The 23188-nt window shown below is 44.0% G+C and overlaps 3 protein-coding genes across 4 annotated transcripts; 1 reads left to right on the top strand and 2 right to left on the bottom strand.

Annotated features, from left to right (window-relative positions):
- Positions 1 to 1900: 1900 nt before the first annotated feature.
- eif2s1b (eukaryotic translation initiation factor 2, subunit 1 alpha b) lies at positions 1901 to 6457 on the bottom strand. Its single transcript, XM_040159900.2, has 8 exons — positions 6236 to 6457; positions 4980 to 5222; positions 4029 to 4108; positions 3666 to 3817; positions 3462 to 3568; positions 2884 to 2981; positions 2634 to 2777; positions 1901 to 2507 (listed from the first exon to the last, which is right to left on the bottom strand). Exons 2-8 carry the CDS (start codon positions 5218 to 5220, stop codon positions 2382 to 2384), a joined length of 948 nt encoding a protein of 315 aa, XP_040015834.1. The 5' UTR covers positions 5221 to 5222; positions 6236 to 6457; the 3' UTR covers positions 1901 to 2381.
- atp6v1d (ATPase H+ transporting V1 subunit D) lies at positions 6446 to 9219 on the top strand. The gene is made up of 9 exons (XM_040159901.2): positions 6446 to 6696; positions 7199 to 7316; positions 7415 to 7494; positions 7582 to 7649; positions 7740 to 7784; positions 7865 to 7968; positions 8205 to 8271; positions 8370 to 8448; positions 8556 to 9219. The coding sequence occupies exons 1-9, from the start codon at positions 6656 to 6658 to the stop codon at positions 8698 to 8700; spliced, it is 747 nt and encodes a 248-aa protein (XP_040015835.1). The 5' UTR covers positions 6446 to 6655; the 3' UTR covers positions 8701 to 9219.
- Positions 9220 to 9508: 289 nt separating this feature from the next.
- pals1b (protein associated with LIN7 1, MAGUK p55 family member b) lies at positions 9509 to 22959 on the bottom strand. Of its 2 annotated transcripts, none has more exons than XM_078093103.1 (14): positions 22672 to 22959; positions 19884 to 20350; positions 18821 to 19029; positions 16708 to 16785; positions 14445 to 14564; positions 13942 to 14103; positions 13588 to 13665; positions 13311 to 13494; positions 12350 to 12418; positions 12102 to 12176; positions 11356 to 11517; positions 10977 to 11179; positions 10783 to 10893; positions 9509 to 10503 (listed from the first exon to the last, which is right to left on the bottom strand). In XM_078093103.1, the coding sequence occupies exons 2-14, from the start codon at positions 20209 to 20211 to the stop codon at positions 10327 to 10329; spliced, it is 1956 nt and encodes a 651-aa protein (XP_077949229.1). In that variant the 5' UTR covers positions 20212 to 20350; positions 22672 to 22959; the 3' UTR covers positions 9509 to 10326. The 2 variants fall into 2 exon arrangements, with proteins under 2 accessions (XP_077949229.1, XP_077949230.1); XM_078093104.1 differs by lacking the exon at positions 22672 to 22959 and adding an exon at positions 20996 to 21075.
- Positions 22960 to 23188: the final 229 nt, after the last annotated feature.

Here is a 23188-nt window from a genome sequence, read left to right as displayed (position 1 = left end):
TGCACTTGACTTCAGGGATTTCGTCTTCTCTCGATATCTCATTGGGGCTTGTTCTCTTGATGAGTCCTGGGATCTTGTGCAGAAATGCAAATGCAGAGTGCACCTCCACATCCCCTCAGCCAAACAAAACCAAAACGAATATTAAAACAAGAATGTAATCAAATTTCCAACTGACCTAACAGAACGAGCAACCTTTACTAGCAGCAGGTTGCACATATAAAACATAAAAACACACATGGGAACTCAGCAAATCTAATTTAGCTAGACCATCACACATGCGCTTTTCAACATTGGAATCGCTTTTTCAGTCAGAAACATTCACCGTTTTATGCCTGGCAGGTCAGTTAGGTGGACCAGGACACTCTTGCAGTGGGATGGTGCAGTCAGTGAGGTGGACACTCTTTGGGGGATAGCAGACACTTTTGTAGTCAGAAAATGCTGCAAAAAAGTCAGATAGAACAATCAATTAATATCCATGAAGGTTAAGTAATTAAGTTATCTTGATTACAATATATATTTTTATGTAAAGTAGCTAATGTTAACAAGCTAATCTAGTGCATTGAAGTGAAAATAAATTACATTTTAGGATACAAATTCTGATTGCTTAGGGGTAATACTTCGAGGCGACGCTCCCAAAAAACTCACAATTTAATTTTGTTTCAGAGCAACGATTGTAGCGGATTGTAAAACGAGTATTGATCATTCTCGAGATTATATAACTAGCAGCTAAGATATGCAGACATTAATGCACATATACTTTTACATTTAGACGGATTGCAGTGGATATCTGCTTACCTTTTTTTTCCATGTGCGGGTCAACGTGTACCTTCTTAATCTGGTTGTGACAGACGGCCTTCGGCTTGGTTTTTGCAGTCATGTCCAGATACTCGATTGTCTTGGTTTATTGCAACATGGATCTGATAAATGTTACGTTTTTGAAGTTGCATACAAATCCTACACGACTGAATCACGTTCACATTAAAAAAAAAAAAAAGAGAAAGAAATACATTTTATGTTATATCAGCGACGTACGGTATGTCAGTGAGTTTTGGGAGCCAAATTACCTTATTTGGTTATCATGGTGATATTATCACCTTATTTGGTAATCAGGATGACATATCACTACCGTTCTCTCAGGTGCACACGCACACACAGAAATAACAGAACACTATTGGCTAACGACACAAAACTGTGAACAGGTGATTACCCACAATGCAATTGTGGCAGCGCCGAGCGACTTTCAGACCCAATAACGTGAAAACTAAAGTATTTAATGCGATTAAAAAAGGTTGGAAAACAATGACTGGGACGTCACCAAGTGAGGGACATAAAAAAAAAAAAAAATAGCCCAAAAAAAGTGCACAATGACTGAAAAGACTAGTCGAGGTTTAGATGCATAACTTGAGTATGCCCATCCTGCAGTAGCCCCTGCATTGTAAATCCTGTCTTCATTAGGTCAATGTGTTGGCTGGCTGTTGGTAGGCGGGAGGAGGTGCAGGCGAATAACATGTTGAATTGAAATAGGGAGCCCCCGATCCCTGTGTACTTACAGTACTGAAATCTGGTTGACGTTCACGCATTGATGAGAAATCCATTCATGAACACGTAACATTTGAAAAATAACAGAACAATCTATTGGCTCGTATTTCCCGCCAACAACATTAAACCCATAAACAGTGAACAGGCGATGACCCACAATGCCGATTACAGAAAACATCGGAGACCATTTAATTATACCCTACTGTTAGTCCTTTCATTTTCCCCAAACACGATGGGGCAGATCGCCCGGCCCGATCACTCTCCTCCATTTCTGTACCTCATTGCTTAGAGCTGAAATAAAGGTCTGTTACACTAATCTTTAAATAAAATTAAAAAGTCAGTAGCAGCGCACAAAGACACATTAAGATCAAAACTTCCAGAACTTTATTGATGTCATGTGATCTAAACAGTTTTTGCCAGTAAAAACCTAACTGGAAAAAAAAAAAAAAAAGCACATAAGTCCCACCTGATGAGCCTTTGCTTCTCCCCTTTGAACCAATCGCACGCCAGAGGTTAAGCGCCATGGACACTGAAGACACTGGGCTCCACTCCTCAAGAAGCTGCTTTTATTTTTTAGATTTATTCAAATTGATGTAATTTAAAAAAAAAACTATATTGTTGTTTAGCTTTGTAACTCAACCTTCCCTCGATATCTGCACGGGACGAGAGCTCGCTGTGCTGCGGCCAACCGGGGACGTTTGCCAATGAACTACTAACGCCAGTGTTTGCAATGTGAAAGTTAACATCTGATGGACTGGAGGGGTGAGGTGGGTGGTGGGGGGGGGGGCTGTGGCCAGGTCTGTCCACATCTCTCCTCATGTAGTTTGCTTTGCAGACCGGATCTAGTCCTCCGCCTTGGCCTCCATCTCCTCCGCGTCGTCGTCTCCGTCCACCTCCGCGTTCTCCCGCTCTAGCCGCTCCAGTTGCCGGGCGAGCTCGGTCTCATCCGTGTCCGTCACCACCTTGGGCTGAGACATTGGGGATTTATAATATCTTTGTGGATTCCTGTTTCCCCACTGTGGGACTGATAAAAGTTATATCGTGTGTCTAAAGGGGAGAATTCCTTTGCACGTGAAGCAAGTGGAGTCACTCACCTCCATCTGGATGTTAAAGACGCCCCTCTTCTCCTCAATCTTCTCCTTGATGGCCGCCATGGCCTGGTTGAGGACGGACAGGCCCTCCGTGCGCTCCAGAGTGGTCGTGGTCATCACGTAGCGGGGGGGAGCGATCAGGTTGATCTGCCAAGCAGAGGAAGAGCGCGTTAAGTCTCACGACAGCGGCGCGTCCACGTGGCGTTCACACGGAAACGAAAAAAGGCCCAGGCGAGAGGGCTGCGGTGAAAACCTTGATGGGCATCGCCTCCGTGGAGCAGCCAAGCCCGGCCCTCAGCGCCTCCTTCACGGCGTCGATGCCCTCGTAGCCGTAGCACGCCACTTCAATGTCTGTGGGGGAGGAAACGAGAGAAAAAGATGATCACAAAATGGGCTCTACGTCACATCTTCATCGGGTTCCTCGATTAAAGTCCAACTGAGATCATGACATAGCTAAAAAAAAAAAACATCAGATATCAGAGCATACGGAAGCCGTGTGGCTGCAGCATTTCAGTATCTCATTATACAAATCGTACAAAACTGAATAAACCGCTATACCGTGTACAGTATTAGAAAAAACTGATTGAGGTGGTGTCATTTTAATTGTTTAGTTAAAGAGACAAGAGGACTCCATCCGGACTTTTGTGCAGGAAAAAAAGCTCAAAGCAGACTTTCTTCATTTAGAAGAATGTCCATGCTTTAGTTACTTAACAGTGAAATAAATTTTTTTTAAATCAATATATAAAACCATTTGTCAAGCTGTCCTGGTGAAGGTTATTGATAGTAACCATGGAGACAACAGTGAAACTCTCACACTGCTACACTCGTTACCTGCTCGGATTTTGACGGCCTGCGGAGTGAGTCGCCTGTTGATGTTGTCAATGAGCACGTCCTTCTCCCGGTCCGTCAATTTCAGGCAGTCCAGAATGGCCGGGTCTCTGTTGCGGGGAAGAGGACCAAAGTTTGATTCGTCGTCATCAAATCATACCGTCGCTGGGCGGACCACTCGCCTCGCGGCGGGAAACGACCACTTACGAGACGGCCTGCTTGAAGACGTCGTAGGCTCCGTATCCCGGCCGCTTGTACTTCTCATCGAACACCCAGGCGGTGCGCTCGTACAAGTCCTCCAGCTGCTCGTCCTTACTGTAGTCCAGCACCTCGGCAACGTGCCGCAGGATGCTGTAGACCTGCGGACGCAACGAGCGCCGACGTCACAATGCATCCGAAGGGTCACAGAGAGGTCAACGGAAATAAAAACGCTGGGAGCGATCCCAAAAAAAACGTAGGAAAATGTTATCGTGAAAGTATAATTGCTCTTTTGGCAATGCTGAACACAAATGACGTCGGCAAGCATTTCAAAATTTAATTTAAAAAATCCGTAGGGCAAATTTGACTCACAGTTTTGGATTTGGTGAATTTGTCTTCGCACTTGATGGCCTCCTCTGGTGAAACTCTTCTTTTTGATAAATCAATGTATCCTGAAGACAAAGCACAGGGGTTATTGTGGTAACTTAAGATCTGCAATAGGAGACTTTCCAAAACAAGATTTCCACTACTGTTTAAAAACTAAACTAACTAACTAGCTAGCTAGCGAACTAACTAACTAACTAACTAAACTAACTAACTAAACTCTCTGAATGGGACCGTCAAGCAGCAACTTAAAAGCACCATTAAATACATTTATGTGACCAGAAATGACATGTCGTCTTATTTTTTGGCGCAAATTACATCATAAAATAAACATATTTGAAGCTTTAAAAAAAACTTTACATGTTGAAAGAGAGCAGACATTTGATGTCTTGGTGTTTAGTTGAAACAGAACAAGCGACCATTATCCCTCTAAATGTTGATATACATATATCTGATCACGACTGATTAATCAATATCCTCATTCATCGATTCCTCATCTTTCGCTAGGCTTCAGAAGTTGTTCTCTGGCTGCTGCATTATTATAAAACATACTTCTATTGTTTTGCGGTAAATGTGACTAATTGATCTCAAAACAAGCGTAAAATAAAGAATCAGTATTTACGCATGAAGCGATTACTTTTTTTATCACAGCATGTATTCATCCCACGCAGAATAATATATATGAAACAAATATGGTGACAACTATGGTATTAAATATTAATTATAAATATTAAAACAGATGTTTTTCCCCCTCATTGTTCTCTGAAGTTTGTGACGTTGAGATGCAAGTAACTAATAAATACGTAAAGTGTATTTATTGTAAACCCCCGCAGTGGATACTTTTAAACCTGTCCAAATATGAGTTGTGTCAACAGAAGACACACCAGAGTAAAATTATTCTCTGGTTAAATTGAACAATAACGGCCTCCGGGCACTCACCCTTCTCTTTGTCGACTCGGATGACGACCACGCACTCATTGCGGCCGATGCGGATGAGCTTGTTGATGGAGCGGATACGCCGACGGGACAGCTCGCTGAGGAGGATCATGCCCTCGATGTTGTTGTACTCCAAGAGGCTGACGTAAGCGCCCATCTCGGCGATGGACCTGACATTCACCATCACAACGTCCTCCACCTCCGGGAACCGGTGGTGGTAAAATCGACAGCTGAGCGCCGGCATCGCTGAGAGGATGGAAACAGAAGAAAGGAGGTGAGATGTTTGAAGCTTACAATGTGAGCGAAAATCCTCTCGAGTGGGATAGGCTTTTCTAAAGTTTGAGAAAACAACCCTAATGATGCCGATCATTGATCAGAATATAGTCTTTTTCCCATTTCTTTTTTTTAAAACAGAAAAACTGAATTGAGAATGTGGGTATTTTCAAAGCTGAAAGAATTCAAAAACAGAGCATGTTGAATTGAAGAAAAAAACAGACACAAGTACAAACTACTATCTACTTAACATCTTTGGACTTGACTGGATCTTGGACCCGACAACTATTAATATATTTTACGAGTTATTTTTTTCTATGTCTTGATGCAAAACGTTGAAAAACAAACTTAGATGTCAAATGTCTTCATCAATGCACATGCTGGTTGTATGAACATCTAACATGTATTAATGCACTCTAGCTCCACTTTATCTTATTTACTTTGGGTTCAAATGGATTTCCATTTAACTTGAGATGAGATTAAACTCGATTGTTCGCAGGGGGTGTTTAAAACGCTCAATGAGAATTATTGAACGTGATATTTTGAATGACACAACGTTGGTGCTAGTTTCTGGATACCGATTTTAAAACAATTTTCACTTTTCAAAGTCAAATAACAGAAGAAAACTGAAATACCCCCCCAGAATAAGTAGAGGGAGATGTAACGTTAGCGGTTTTTGTATAGTCTATGAAAGGGATGATGCAATGCAGACCGGCGAGTTAGCGAACTGATGTTAAATGTTAACGTGCGCTTAAATGGAGGCAACACATTAATAGCGACTGTAACTGGTAACAATCACGGAGTTAAATACCAGAAGATGGTGGTTCAGGTTTTACAGACTGTTCACTTTGATACCCGTTAGCTTCATGGCTAATTACCCGGTTCACAACTCACATGCGGCACATGCACCGCTGCCGAGGCTAGCAGTTAGCTAGCAGGCTCGCCGCTACCCGGCAAAAACCCTCTTTATAAAACAACAAACTCACCTGTGTCATATGGTTACGGAATGATACACTTGAATGTTCTGTATTGTACGCGTTTAAAAATCGGATTAATGGTCCTTGGGAGGTTTCTAAATGAACGACTTGGGGCCCGCTAGCTCACATTCGTGGGTGTGCTAACTTTCTCGACCCGGAAAAGATCGTCAGGGTTTATCGGCCCGCGCATGCGCAGAACGCGTTAGGTCCAGTCATATGATCCGAGGTCAGCTGATCACCAGAGAGAGAGAGAGAGAGAGAGAGAGAGAGCAGGAGGACAAGATCACGAACATCGACCAAGGCTAATCCTGCGCAAAAAACAACGGGTTATGTGTTTATTCAAGTAGAACAAAGCTAACGTTTCAGTCATTGTTTTTGGGGGAAGCTCAGTAAACAGAAGTCCGCCATCATCGACCAAACGACGAGAAGATGTCTGGAAAAGAGAGGCTCGACGTTTTCCCCTCCAGAATGTAAGCAGCTTGTTTGCTAGCTTAGTTGCTAACCCCACTGTAGCCTCAAAGCCAAATGTTAATCATCTGTTTTTGGCGACTTGCGAATTGTGTCACAGTGTCTTGTATAACGTTAGACGATGGTTGTTGTCTGCAAAAGTGTCTTCTACGCCGATGCCAGGGGACTGTTTAAAAGAGGAAGACTGCGTTTCTTTAGTCATGTGATCTTGCTAGCATCATCACAGTGCGAGCTGTCAGTCTGAGGTGGTGTCTGAATCTATTGGAGGGATTGAATGTAGCATTCAGGGTGAACTAGGGTTCCTGATCTGTGCCTGCATGTTATAAAATAAAACCACCATAAAAAAGCTAGAGAACTAGAAGAACCAGCTGTACTTTCTTTACATGCGTGCCAAAGAATGTACATAACAAAAACAAAAAACATGTAATCTTTGTACACATGCAGTGTAATTGGTGAGATTTAGATACGGCATTCAAAATGTGTTTTTGTTTTTTCGCCTTGCAGGGTCCAGACCATCATGAAGGCTCGGCTCAAGGGGGCGCAGACCGGCCGCAACCTCCTCAAAAAGAAATCCGACGCCCTCTCTATGCGCTTCCGTCAGATCCTTCGCAAAATTATCGAAGTCAGTTTGAAAAGGATCGGTTGTTCTCCTCGCATCCGTGTCTTTTTAAGTGCTCTCCATAGTTCCCCGAATGAGGACTTCTGTTCTCTCTTCTCCAGACTAAGACTAAGATGGGAGAGGTGATGAGGGAGGCGGCTTTCTCTTTGGCTGAAGCCAAATTTGCAGCTGGAGACTTCAGGTGAACAAATTAATCACTAAACGGTCACGGGTTGTGGCTTTTAAAAGAAGACGCAACTGTAGCTCACATCTGTGATTGTGTCCACAGCACAACTATCATCCAGAATGTCAACAAAGCCCAAGTGAAAGTCCGTGCCAAGAGGGACAACGTGGCCGGTTAGTGTGAACACACTTTCTCACTTTGACTCTTGATAAAACCAGTTTTTATATGCTTCATCTTAACACCGTTTTCTCTTTTTCTTTTAGGTGTCACCCTTCCAGTTTTTGAATTCTACCAAGAAGGCGGGGACAGTAAGTCATGTTTGGATAAAAGTTTCCGTTTTCCGTGACGACTGACTGCGACACGCTCTCACCCTGCCGGCGCCTTTCAGGTTACGAGCTGACTGGTCTGGCCAGAGGAGGAGAGCAGCTGTCCAGGTTGAAGAGGAACTACGCCCGAGCCGTTGAGCTGCTGGTGGAGTTGGCCTCCCTGCAGGTAGGGAGCGCTCCGACACATATACCGGAATTCAGCGTAGTTTTATTACTCCTCAGGTGGTCTGGTCAGTGGTGGAATAATAATTAAACCATTAAACAGCATAAGGAATTTCATCTAAGGTTTTCGAAGTGAATGTTTGAAATACCAATTAAAACGACCTCAGAACTCCGAATCAGTATAAGAAAAGTTAGCGCGGTATGAGATGTTCCGTCACGCCTCCCACTCTCTGTCTGCAGACATCTTTTGTCACTCTGGACGAAGCCATAAAGATCACCAACCGCCGCGTGAACGCTATTGAACACGGTAAATTCACACGCTTCACCCAGCCGCTGCCTTTTGATAGTCACGTAGTTAAGGACCAAGACCGATCAATTAAAGCTCATCTCCATCCCCCTTTGCAGTGATTATTCCCCGGATTGATCGCACCCTCACCTACATAATCACAGAACTGGATGAGAGAGAACGAGAGGAGTTCTACAGGTGAGAACATTTTATCGACACCCCCCCCCTCCCCGTCTTTTTTTCTCTCCATTCAAACTAATGTATTTATTCATTCTCACCACTGAACTGATTTTGTGCTCTGGCAGGTTGAAGAAAATCCAGGAGAAGAAGAAGCAGCTGAGGGAGAGGACAGAGTTGGAGATCGCCGCCCGTCTGGCTAAACTGGGTCCAATCGCGGAGCCCACCAACATGCTGACGGAGGAGACGGACGAGGACATGCTGTTCGAGTGAACAGCTCTCCGGGCAGACGAGTCCCCGACTTCACATAAAATCCTATTTATTCTGTGCCTCTAAGGCCACGTTTATGTCTGCAAGTGATGAAAGTGGTTTGCTGAGTACTTGTCTGTGATGATTTGTTCTATTGCTTCAGTGTATTTCCAGATTTTATCACTGTAAAGAACCAAAGGGCTGGTTGCCCTCAAGGGGAATCAGTTCCCTACGTACTGTTCACTAAACAACATAAACGACAACAACACTCTTAGATGCATACACATGGTTTGTGAGTGAAGTCAAAGGAGGATTCGCTGTGATTAACTTGTAGATATTTCCTGCTCCTCATAAACACCCAAACACCCATCGCATGCTGTGGCACTTACGCTGGTTGTAGATTTCAAAGTGTGTGAGTCTGTGTTGTGGAGTTTTTGTGTTACCTCATTTGAGGATGTTTACCATTGAACCAGAAAACGGCCCTGCTGTAAAGTGCAAGTCAACAAATCCCAAACGTCATTCAAATAAATATGTCCAATCATCGCCTAGATTCCTTGACACTGTTAGCACAACATCATTTTCCCTTTTATACTAATTTGGAAGCTTTTTGGTTTTAGGGTCGGAGCGCAGCATCCAATTTCCTTCCACATGTGCGAGGAAACATTTTGTGCAAATAACCGAGCAAGATGAGAAATGCCACATGAACACATTTTTAGTTACTGTAGGCCTTTGCAAAGGTTGAGATCGTAACCATGTTTTTTTTACCAACCAATTCCAAATGATGTTCTCTAATGTGGGAATACGAGACAACCGAAATCAATGCGTAGATCAGTTGTGCAGATATGTATCTGATTTTATTAATACTTTTCAAGAATTGTGCTCATGATTCAGTAAGTTCTCTGCCAAGAAGTAATCCCATATTTGTTGGATTTACACCTTAACCAATAAGCTGTTTGTTTCAGACAAACCTGGTGGAAACAATCACAAGCAGTACTTTGCAGCATGGTGTAATGATCACCAGCTTAGAGACAATACTTCAGATTTGAGGTCTGTTATCACAGTGTAGTTGAGACATGAAACTACAAAAAAATAATACTGACACTGGTGTAGAAGTACCTTCAAAAACTGCAAGTTACAGCACTGTGTCCCATCTGTGTTACTGAAGGGAAGCCGTGACACGGCAGCCACTTTGAGCACAGGGGCTTCTCTTCTGTTTGGTGCTTCAGCAGGAAGCCATTTAAAAATTGTAACATCCTTCAAGTCAAGTGTACCATTTGTATATCACACACACAGGAAATTCCATAAAATATTTGATCTTTTTGGCTAGAAAATATATATATTTACAATTATAAATAACTATTGCTAATAGGATAGAGACGTTTCTATGTAATTGATAGATGAATTTGCATAAAACTGAGACAAACAATGAACAAAACAGGAAGAAAAAAAAAATCACAAAGACGCACACAGACACAGCAACAAAATAAAACGTGAGAAAGAGTCCATCCCTGCATCATGTGGTAAAGATCATGTCTATCCGTTAGCGAGGACGATGACCGAGTTAAAATCCAAGGACGATTAGCACGGCCGATCACCTGGAACATTCACGTCTGTCCAACACTGGCTCCCTGCAGCTGCAGCCTGTGATCTCTAGCACAGCCAAGACGTGGGCACCCACTGTGGCTCGGTGTCCAGCTTGTCTATCAGCCTGCGCAGCTCATGGAAAGCTTGGTCCGGATCCATATTCACGACGGTGGCATCAAAGAAGTGGCCGAAGGTTTGCTCCATCTCGCGGGCCTTTTCAGTGACCTCCTTCAGGTCTTCAGGCTGTGCAATGAACACAAAACAAGACGGTTTCCTCTAGAATGAATAATATGTATTGAACATACATTATAAATGCTTGTAAGGTCATTCTCACTTTTATAATTAAAGGATCTGAATAGAAGTTGACAGCTGAGTATCCGTTTCATGTGATACAATACTTTCATTGCATATATTAGTTTTTACCTATTAACGTCTTGATGAAGGGATTCTTCATGCGAGATGTACAAAGCCTGAAAGTTACAATGTGTGTGGAAAGCGTCGATAGGGAAACACTGCGGGTACCTTTGGTGTTTTCCCGTCTGAGGCCAGCAGAGTGCGCAGTCGTTCCTGGGAAGGAGGAGCGATGAAGATCACATAGGGCTTCAAGTTAGAGGACCTTAAGACCTGCAGTGACTGACAAGAGGAGGAGGATGTAAAGACCGGAACAACATGTGTTGGGAATTGTCGAGACCGTAACGGGTACTCAAGTCTCCTACTCTGGTGTGGAGGCAGAGCAGACAGATCCGTCCGGAGTTGATGACATGTCGAACTGAGTCGGTGCTGGTGCCGTACAAGTTCTTCTCATATTCCCCCGACTCAACAAACTTCCCTGCTGCCAAGTCGGTTTCGAAGGCAGACCGGCTCACAAAATGGTACTCGCGGCCATTCCGCTCATGTATCCTTGGGATTCTGGTGGTGTCTGCCATGAAGAAGGACAGACCATTATTACTGCATTCCTAGTCTATAAGGTGTCAGTTAAATGTTTTGACATTGGACATTTGGGGAATTTTGTGTAGGTATCGGGGTTGAAAGGAGATATGACAACTCTCCAAACATTTGTTTTGCTCCTCAGCTGAACTCATGGCGCCGACTTACGAGGAACAGCAACAGCAAACTTTTCTGGTTCAATGGACAGAAACTTCCGACGCAGATTGTCGTGACCGCTGTTTGTGGGACCGATCAGGCCGATGGGACGCTTGCGATTGGCTGGCTGGTGGTAAAGGGACATCTCCTCGTAGGTCAGGATGTCATCATAGTCTGAAGAGACAGTTGGGATAGACAGTGAAACCCCGTACAGCGTTTTTCTGTAGCTCTTGGGATGCTGCTCTGTAACTGTGAGATTGTCCCTCTCTCTGGTCTTTCCTACCAACGGACAGCTTCATGTTCGACCTACTACAGGCCACGTGCGTGTGCGTTTCAATGTCTTAACTAGCGACATCACACATGTCACACACATCCCCCTTCAAGCCATTTAGGCCTCTGCTGAGCACCTGCTGATGCCTGCTCTGATCCTTTCTGTGAAGACGAGACTAATCTGAGCTGTGACACACAAGTCTGGACAAGCTCCTGCTAGAGCGACAAGACGTGTCAACTCCGGCTAACGTGTAGGGTTAACGCTGACAATGTGTGGACACTTGGAGAGCTGCTCAAGACAGGGGGGGGTAGTCTTGCACTTGTGCTGAATGAGAAGCGACAGCAGGTGCTTTGCAGGTTACGGATGCAGCTTCTCAACAGCGGTCGTCGAGGAAGGAACTTTCTCTACCGGCGACCCACTTCAAGAAATGTTACGTTTTTGAAGAAAACCAGTGAGGAAAAAAAGGAAGTAACAAGTAGAGTCGTACCAGTGTTTCTGCTTAACGAAGTAGACATGATCTTCCTCTTCTGTCTCTTGATTTTCTTTACATACCAAAGCCTCCCTGGAGAAATGACAAGTCAACAAAGCTTTAGAATGGTTCACATTCACTTTGTCACAAGCGCCTGGACACCACAAACTCTATTGTGATTTAAGTCGGGATTGAAGCAAAATGTTTGCAAATGATATCTTGTATTTTAGAATCACAGTGTGTGTGTTTACACATCGGGTGCTTACCTTGCTGCTCTTGACTCTTGTCTGTTATAGTTTTCTTCAAGGTTTCTCTCTGTTGCTGGAAGCATTTTCCTGAAAAAGTGAAAAGCAAAAACATGCAGATCAGCTCTCCAACTGTAAATATACATACAGGAAACCGGCGTTTTCTATTTCAAAAGCTCTTATGAATTAAGAACATGGAACGGAAAGAAGCAAAAAAAACACCATCTAAATTTTGGCTTGGAATGATTTTTCATAATCCACCTATTAGTGTTGAGCAAAAGCCACAAACAAACTCTTTCAATTTCCACTACTTAAACTCATTTTCTTCCAGCCTTTCTTTGCACAGAAATTGCAGCAGAGATTAATTGTAAATAATTCTAAGGTGTTGGTTTTAATCTGCTTGATGTGCCAGATGGGTGGTGTTTCCTGCCAGAACTGTAGTTTCTGGTTTATTATTACTCACGATACTTACTGTGTTTGTCCAGTGTCCCATGTGGTGTGACATATTCTAGTAATATTACAGTAATATTTTTTTAAATGGACCTAAATGTGAGCACTCGTTATACAATTTATAATAAACAAATGTATTCAAATTTAGCATCTACTATCTAACCACACGTTTTTGTTCTAACACCAGGTGTTCTTCTTTCCGAGAACAGTTTTTTTTGCAGAACGTTTTGTGTTGATGTAACAATAACTATTAATTATTCTTTCTCATATGTTTTAGCCACAAGCACTGAACAGAACAAAATGCAAGATATTAAGAAAAGAATACATAAAATGAGACTGAGAAATGTATATTTGTAGTAAAGCATACAGCTGTTTAGTGTTGATACAGCACATGTGTGTAAATGTGTTATGGAAGCAACTGACCACACCAGTAGATGTTGTTTTTTTGTATTGGTAGAATTTCTTTCTTTGCAGTTGTTATCTGCCCTTGTCAAGCAATTAACTACATTTATACATTTTACAAGATGCCTACCTGGAATAAGTCCCGCCAGAGGCTGGTTGTCCTCATCTCCGTCCCTGTAGGCCTGCCACCAGTTGGGGTCGTCCTGGCTGATGACATGGAGGATGTCTCCCTTCTGGAAGGACAAGCCCAGCTCCCGACACGGCAGGAAGGGGTCATCGGAGGGGTCGTAGTCAAAGTAAGCTCGTACGTGCATCTGTGGACGGGGTTTGAAACCTCACGGTTGGCGTTGCGTGTTCTCAAACAGGCGTTCCCACACACGCACACACAACCATCATTAGAGACTCACCACAGTCTGCCTGTGTGGAGCAGGTTTAATCTGAGAGCTCGGGATGAGGAGGAAGGTCAGAGTGCCTTGCATTTGTTGCTAATGGAAAAGGTGAGAAGCAATGAATCAACACGACAAGATCATATTTCTATTCAATTCCATTTTTTTTAAATTTCAGCACTGTTTTGCTGTTTGTCATTTCTTTCCGAAAATAAATACATTAGGTGTCTAATTAATATTCAAGAAAAAGGAACGAGTGGATCCCACTAATTCTCAACAACGACCACCTTTGGATATTCTATGGCTTGACATGTTTGTCAAACTCACTAATATTATATTAATTATAATATAACAAAGCAACTTCTGGGCCTTTACCAGTAAGTCGTGGACTTCATTGACGTGTTTCCCACGAATAGATATCCCGTTGATCTCCAGGATCTCGTCCCCCTCGCTGAGGAGGCCGCTCTTCTCTGCTGCTCCCCCTTTGACCACACGACTCACCAACACGCTGTCCATGTCGTTACGTACTGTTGCACCCTGATGGCCGCACACACAAACAAAATCTTAGTTTTCCCGATATCTAACACTGACAGGCATTTTGTAGCCCTGTTGATTTTTGGGCTCAACAATAAATAACACGATTATATACAACCATATGCGTCTTTGTTTATCATTCACCCTTTTTGTCGTTGCGTCAATAACTAATTAAATGCTGCGTGGATCATTTAAGATTTCCATTGTACTGGTGTTACATACAGTACCAACTTAGGTTTTAGGATTGTGTAACAACTTGTGTGTGTTTCAGCCGTGTAGAAACACACAAAGACGTGCTGTGTGTACACAGCAATAAAGCAGGGTAGTGTTAGATGGCGTCTCACCAGCGGAGTGTCACGGGCCTTCACCAGCCGCACCAGTTTAACCGTCTCTCCAATGTACTGAGTCAGATTTTCCTCTGGCTCTTCCTGCCCTGCCACGCTGTCATGAGCCTGCATCAGAGCCTGCCACGCCGAACGCACAAAGACAAACACAGCGACACAAACAGTACAGACACAGGTTTTACACACGCACACACAACAGACAGAAAAATAACGGAGGAGGCAGCATGAGTTAAAGAAAATGAACGCATGAATGGCTTCAGGTTGCGTGTCGTTGACCTTTATAGAAGCTTAGGTTGGACATAATGAAAATAACGTAGCGCGGTTGACAACATAACGCAAATTTATTGAGTGGTTTGCACTGCAAGGATTGCTCCTTGGCTTCATTTAAAGTGACAGAGCGCTCTGAGCTCCGCGATTAATAACCGTCGGTCCAAATTAGTTTCTCTGTCCTGGAGCGGAGGGGACCTGAGAGAGCAGAGACCGGGCTCAGCTTTGCCGTGCACACAATCCGTCCTAATCTCCACCTCCATTTAACAGTCAGGACCCCCGCCCCCCCCCCCCTCATCAATAAATCACTGTTGTCCCTGCTTGCAAAGCCGCTTTTTCCTGCACTTTCATAAACGCAGGTGCTGACTAGAACCATAAAGGGTTATTTGGCTCATCCTCATTGTAGAACCATTTTTTGGTTTTAAACATTTTCTTAATATATTAATAAATCCATCAAGCTAACAGAGGCTCTACTGAGAATCCTTGTATGGTTTAACAGTTCTACCCTGAACCCTCTCCCAGCACCTTGTAAGGGTGCTAACAAGAGCACAACCACGGGGCTTAAAAAGGGTAAGGGCTGACTATCCTTGAAGAAGTCTTCTTTCCGAAAGGGTTCTAAGGGTTTCGAATGGAACAAAGAACTCTTGTCTGAAGTGAGCATAACTGTAATGAATGTCATCCTGAGTGGTGACAAACTCTCAAAGGAGGCGCTATTTTGATGATCACTAGTCGAAGTGTGCAGACGGATTTACGCTCATCCCATTAAACTTTGCGCCTGTTCGTTAACTCATAGACAAAACAAAAAAGGTGTCTTCTTTCAAACATCTTTGCTCTCGTTATAGAATACAGCGTATTATTGGATTTTTATAAACACACCACTTGAAAAAACAATTTACGTCAAAAAAAAGTGGTTATGGGTAGAAACTCATATTTCTAAGGATGAAACCAACTTAAGGAGCCTATTACACACGTGTACCTGCCCATACGGTTTTGGATACGAGGTTGTCTACCTGTACATACTACAGCGTGACTCATGTGAGCCTCTGCTGCCCCGCCGAGAGCAACATAAACTGCTCCTCTTTCTGTGTCACAAGGCAGGCTCACATCACATCACTTTGCCCCCGCTGGCTACATGGATCCAGCTCAGCGGAGGGCTTAACAGGGCAGAGAGAGAAATCGGTAGTTCAAAGTTATGTTGGCCGAAAATCAGACCTCTGGCGTTCGCCTGTCAGAACCCTCAACCGTAGAATCAAAGCAGCTTCACCCACCCGGGGTCTTCTCTCACCTTACCGCCTCTCTAATGGAGGATAATGGGGTGACATTTTTTTCTACAGAAGAATCAGTGAAGCCTAAACTGACAAATTCAGGCAACTTCAGAGCAAATGCAATTTGAAAATCAGTTTCTTATATTGGATTCTTCTTCTCTGTTTGACTGACGAGACACAAATGATGTCTACGAGCAGATCGCCTCCCAGGACGTCACAATAATCTTGCTCATAAAGAATAAAGATGAGATGTTATAGCTCTACTTTGTCATTGATTTCATCATGTAATGATATCATTCCAACCCGTTGCATGTGGTAGTTGTCTGTCGACCGCTACTGTATATAAGAGAAGCATCTGTCAGAAGGCCGTTTGCAATTATTTCATAATCAAAATGTATACTAATTCAAGCTGATGAAAACTTCATGTTTTGTTCAACCTACATTTAAATCAGGGAATTCAAAATAAATCTGTGAAGCAGAGCAAAGGGAGAATTGTTGTTTAGCAAATATTTAAAAGGGCAATCATTCCAATGTGTAACGAGTAACAACATGGATTTAAGTCAAACACAACACAGCCGCGTGTTGCGTCACAGTTGAATTGGACTAGTGCAGTATAACAATGATTCTATTTCCAGTATTGAAATTATCTGGATATCACCTGAAGAGTGAGTTTTTGTAAAAGCCCTGTAAGGGTATCAATGTAAGTCCCGACTCAGAAGCTGACATCTGACCTGTAGGTGAGGATTGGTGAGCAGGGCCTTGAGCTCCAAACCCTCCTTATGTTGGCTGGACTGGAGGATCTTCTGGACCTGAATAGAGACACAATACAGTGTGAACGTCTCAGTACCATTTGCATTGAGCTAAACGCAGAAAAGCTCCTGAGTGGTTGACGTGCTGTGCTTTGGAATGGTGGAAACTGTATTTTCACATCTTACTTTACTTGTGTCGCTCGCTTGGTCTGGGTATCTTTTTCACGAGTCTTTTCTCGTTTTCTTAGACCCAACATTGTTCATTGAGAAGGATTGGATGTTGGCTTGAGAAGAGGTTTGCCAGACACCAAACTGTATAACAATCATATACTTCAGGATTACAAGGTCAACATGACCAAAGTCGGGATGTAAATATTTCTATATTAAGTCTAGACACTAATCCTATACTGTACACAATCCAGAAAAGGATTAATTTTGTTGTGTGTGTTGAATCGGACTGTGTATTAAATAATAAAAGAAGGCATTTAAGTGTTCTGACACTCCTTCTTTCCTCGCCTGTTTGGAGCTTAGTTCATCCATCACACTAATCAAACCCTCGCTAACAAGATGACGCACTTTCTCCCCCCCCCATCCCTCCCCCCGAGCAGCCATTCGCCCTGGCCGCCCACACCGCCGTAAGCCGCTGGAGTTTCTTTTTCTAGCCGCCCAGATCCGGCCCTCCTTCCTGCGACGTGCTGTACCGCTCACACACGGGCTGCCGGGAGATTAGTTTACCCGACAGTCAATCTGAGTGTCACACAGCCCGGGCACTTAGTTTTGACACACTGCAGCTCAAACTATTAAGTGTTGTTAAGCACTTTGGGATATGTGCGTGGTGGTGGTGGTGGGGGGGGAGTGAACGCACTGCTTTACTGTACGCAGGAAGACAACGTGCCGTTTGTGTGTGTGTGACAAGAAAAAGACAGATAATCTCCCTCAGCCCGTCTATCCTCAAACCACCTCTGTTAAGACTGAAATACAGATTCCACAGCCGTACTGCTCGCTGTCCTTTGAATGAACTCTAGCAGCCCCGTTTCGTCAAAAACAAGGTCGGCTGCCGAAAATCACACTGCGGCAGCCTGAGTGTTACATTCTCTCACGCTACACCTATCAGAAGTTGACACTGATCCTAATGAATCGCCCGTAGCGGGTGTAGCCTGTCATCTTGAACAGAGCCCCGACCCAATTCACAGCAAACCGTATCACAGTTTCCGTCGGCAAAACCGAGCTTTGTGCGTCTGTGGCTGCATTGGAACACTCGACACGAGTCAATTACTGTCGCCCGCCTTCAGTGGCAACAATCGGGCCGCGTTTTGTGTGGCACGTTCCCGCCTACTCAAACCGGGACACGGAGATGCGTTTTTTGGGGATGTCTGTACGTTGGAAATGGGGTTGGTGGGTCAGCACTGTCGCAGGAAATTTAAAAGACCGATGTTTTATACAGTTATATTTCCCAACTGGTGACACCGAATCACATATTTCACTTTTGACTTTCTCCCCTTTCATTCCATGTCCATGTTCCTGTCATCTCACCATTCTTTCACCTTAATCTTTTCGACACAACATTTTCCTTCTGCCTCTTTTCAATTCACAGCACTCACAAATTAAATGCGTGGCCGGGATCCAACAGATGCCTCATTTATTGTTTTCACTCCCCTTGTTGACTGAAAAGATAATTTACATTTCACAATTATTCAGACTGGCACTGCTGTCTTTTGGGAAGCTTTGTTGAATTAAAAATCACCACAGGCAAAGATGTTTCATGCTTCACTGAGTTTGTGCAGAAACTTCACCCACAAGGTACGTGTCTGTAACGACAGGCTCAATGTGTTCCAAAAAACACAAATTGGCAAATACAATCGAAGCGTGTTTATGTGCGTATGCCACCGCTTACTAATCTACTACTGCTGGTCTCTCTTCAAAACATATTTTGTGGCATGCTTTTCTCAAAAAGGTAAAGTGAGTTATTCACTACTCCACTAAAAGTTAAGTCTGCTTACCCCAATTCAGCAAGACTTTTAATAATAAAGAAAAGTCTAAGTGCTTGCAGACGATGTTGTTTTTTCTGGTGTTTCAAAATGATCATTATGCGTACCTCCTGGCAGAGATCTTCTGCTTGTGCTGTGAGAGGTGAGGTGGGAATGACTTTGCTCATCTGCTGGGATACAGCAATGAAGATGGTATAAGCATTCTTGAAGTCCTCCTTGGAAAGGAGCTGCATGATCAGCTCCACGTCCTGCTGGCTCTGCGCATCAGCCAGGCAGTGATGCGCCCACTTCAGAGCCTGCAACAACTCCGCCAGTTCTGAGCAAGAGGTGGAGACAATGAGGGAAGAGTGCAGAGGCAAAAACAGAGAAAACGGAGGGACATCTCCCAATTCAGCAATAGTCAAAATGCTAACATGTCTGTTTCTTTGAGTGGAGCTTCATATAATATGCAGAAGAGCTTTTACATCACTCTGGGAGGTGTTTAGTCAAAGACTGGACGTAGGCTCTTGAGTCTCCCGGATTCCAGCTCTCTTCTTTCAGAGGTATAGAGGTGTATGGCTTGCTGGTCCACACTTCTGCAACAGGTGTGTCAAACACGCAAGGCCAAACCGTGCGTGCATCACTGTCTTCACATGGAAGGGATGTAATTTTGTGCATGTGGACTATCAAAGATAGCAGAACGTTCTGCATGACAGTCAACTATCGGTTCTGCTCTCACTAGACAATCTTTGCGACTAGAAGGTCACTGGGAGCCTGCAGATGTCAGACAAGGTTGTTCCCCATCAGTGAAAAACAACGCGTGTTATCTGCCCTATGATTCAGATCCACTCCTAAATGTGTGTTCTTCCGTGACATGTTATACACCCTTCTAAACTTTCCCAAAGGTTGTTATTTTTCAACCTCCTTGGCAGAGGTGAGGAAGTAAATTAAACATTTTGTGCAAAAGCCCTTACGTCTTTTTTTTCTGTAATTTGACCACACAACCAGTAGGAATGGCGGACGGCCCCGTAATCACATAAAACCTCCTCCCCTCCACCCTCTGCTCCATAGTCATTGTTTTACTCCCTTTGTTTTATTAGTGCTCTCTGATTGCTCAGGACGGCTCCGCTCCTTTGTGACCTTGTTTCCTCCTTCCACCCTTCTGGACCACAATAAGGACCCCCAACTCACCAGCGACTGGATCCTGGGGGAATGCGTCTTTGGTGGCCTTTTCCTTCCCCTCAAAGGTGGGATTGTCAATGCCCACCATGGGGTTCTGTGACAGCTTCTTGAGCCTCAGTGAAGCATTGGGGTCGATGTCATGCTTCCCCCTGCTCTCCTCCTCTCTCCTTTTCCTAAGTTCTTCCTGGTAGTGCTGAATCCTCTCCATGTGGGCACTGCAGTTTGAAGATTTGACTATTCTACTTCCGTCCCCTGGACAGTCCACCGCCCTCTCCCTGTGGCTCTTGGCCTGACCGGAGGCGTCTTGCACATGACCGTTCATATGGGACATGATCATCCCTGCTGCAGCAGCATAGAGCTCAAACCACCCCAGTGTTTACTGAGATCTGCTTGAGTAATATGAAGCACTGGTCAAAACAGTGGCCATAGCACGCCAGAGGAGGATGTCCTTTATTTTCTGTCTGCGATCTGTCCTCCTGAAAAACAAACAGAGAATTAAAATGTATACAAAATCATGTATTTATTGAATGGCATAAAACAAGAATATATGTTGTTATGGAGATATGAACATACCCACATAGTGATTTTAGTCATATTTCCCAGCCCTGGTGTACAGAGGCCAACGTTACTCTAACCTCCTCCCATCTATTACACCACTAATCTAACTCCTATCATGTAAAGCTCCGCGGCCTTAGTCACCTGATATCCCATTAGTCAAACATCATCCAGTCACTTGCTTAGGTACACTTGTCCCCAACTGTCCCGTCCTCATGAGCAGCTTAATGAAAATATCCATCAGTAGCCTTTACGGATCCCAAAATAAAAAAAACCCACAATATATATGAAGATCCCGAGCACACTGGCTACCTGAGATCCCCTGGTTGTTATGAAATGATTCTAATTTATTTAAGGAATCTTTGTGCATCAACCTCGATTCACAAATTGGTGAATTGGCTTTCTGGGAGAAATTCATTTGGAGTTAGTTCATTGTATGTACAATTAATTGTATCTTTTAGAACAGAACCCGTAAAGTGAGGAGTGAATGTTTTCACTACAGGTCAAAAACAAGTATTCAGAAAGCCTGTTTCATTTTTTCACATAATAAAATTAGCTTTAAATACCATTCAGAGACTTAGGTACGGCTCTCTTTCTCCCAACCTGCAATGACTTAAATACCTCGTAGGCTCGACACACCTGTTTCCTGCAAACAGATTTGTGAAAAAGACCATTCAACTTACATCTGTGGCCTTATTACCACTAAGTTACCCACACAATTACGCACGGAAGATGACAACCCCTCAATTACCAAAAGAACACACACGGCTTTCTTCCCAAAAGCCACCGTCGTCATACAGTCCGTCACACACACACATGCCACCTGTTGCCTCCTGGCGGCCCTCCCCCCCTCCTCCGCCTACGTCCCACAGCTAATTACACTTGGCAGGTCTATCCCCCAGCTCTTGGAAGGAGCTCCTGAACCCCTCCCGCGCAGAAGCGTTTAGCTACGTTTAAAGTGGCCGTGCACGGCTGACAATCAGAGGAGGCTGCCAGCGGGCCATCTGCTCCTGTGGGGCTTAATTAAGCCCGGGCCCTCGTGCACTAGTCTAGCTCAGCGGCCACAACAGCACGGGGGAGGGATGCTCGGAGGGCAGAGACAGAAGGACACTTGTGACCCACCCAGACGTAAACAAAACGACGCAATATACGACGAGTTCGGTGTCATTGCTATATTCGGAGCAAGTTTAAGGGATTACAGGGATGATGACATGTTTCGGCGAAATGAAATATAGAAATAGAAAAAAGTACTTACACAATGGATCAGAGTGCTGCAGCTTTGTGTGTTGTGTGCAAGACAATGCATGTTTAAAACCACAACAACATTGTCACTCTCTCTCTCAGCTCAGTGAGATAAGGGTGGATATGGTCTGCAATATGCGGTTAATTATGGCGCTCATTGGAGGAGTATTCACACCTCTGCCAACAAGTGTGTTCGGCCCCTCAACGTGGTAACACTGTATTTCTTGATTGACGTCCTGATGCAATTTCCTTAAAAATGAACATTCAGATGTCCGAGTACTTGCAGCCACTTACAGACAGTGTAATGATCTAAGTATGTTCATGAAAGCAACAGTTCTTGGAATAACAGCTCCTACGGTGTAGTAGTAGTGATTTGTTAAAATACTTGACTTTATTACCATGTAAGTAAAGTTTAGCACTAAAAGTAACCTAAATGAAGGGTAGTTAAGGCAAACTGCGCCTCGGATAAATGACCCTCCACCACCACTAACTTAAATAGCATAAATCCTGAAGGTAAAAATAGAAAAGTCTCATTTTAGAGTATTGTAATTTTAGTAACGTTAACTTTAAATGTATAGCAAGATTAGGTGTATTTCACGGAGTCACGCGGGGAATTAAAGTATTTCCTATTTTGTAAAAAATCTGTTCCTTTTCGTAAAACTTCACGACAGAGCAATAATGTAAAGTCTGCACATTTGCACAGAGCATGAAATAGCAGCTATACACCAACAAAAAGCACACTGCTCTTCATGCCCCTCGGAGTTAGAGAACCCCTGCGAACAACAACCAACTTAGCTTAACTTTAGCGGCTGCTGCCGCTAACTGCGTAGTTTAGCGTCATCGTTAGGCTAGCTGTCCCGTAGAGTAACGCTAACCATGCTAGCGGTCCCATAGCGTAACGCTAACTCCGGACTAGCTGTCCCGTAGCGTAACGCTAACCATGCTAGCTGTCCCGTAGCCTTACGGCACCTCTGTCCCGGAGCAGACCGCCTTTACTCACCAGTCGAACCGCAGGACGCTGAATGGGTTTAGGGAAGAAGTGCTTATCCCTGCATGGTCCAGTCGATAATGTCTGTGTTAAAAAAAAAGTCTCCACCGAGGTCTCCTCCCTCCACCGAACCGGTCTTCACAGGATCGCGTTCAGTCGCCGCAGTGAGTTTAGTCCAGGCACAGTCGGGACCCCTCGGTCCCGGGACAGTCACTTGTGGCCATTGCTGCGAAACCGAGATTGGTGTTTTGAGTCGTTTCCCTGGCAACACTGCGGCTCAACAGCGCCCCCCCCCCCCCCCCCCCCCCCCCCCACACTCCCCACCACGTGATCACCACATCGCCCACATTGCAGCGAGTAGGCCTAACTTCAAAAATGATAAATACAAGAAACAATACCAGAAAAGAAAAAAAACACAATTTAATGAAGGGGAAACTACCATACATTAGCATAAAGGAATCATGTAATACACATCGATCAATTTCAGAATATTATTCTTTAATGGACTATAGTTATTGGCGAATCATTT

Source organism: Gasterosteus aculeatus, chromosome 18, assembly GCF_964276395.1.
Source record: "Gasterosteus aculeatus chromosome 18, fGasAcu3.hap1.1, whole genome shotgun sequence".
In the NCBI taxonomy this organism is placed as follows: domain Eukaryota; kingdom Metazoa; phylum Chordata; class Actinopteri; order Perciformes; family Gasterosteidae; genus Gasterosteus; species Gasterosteus aculeatus.
This window is presented reverse-complemented; position numbering and strand designations above follow the sequence as displayed.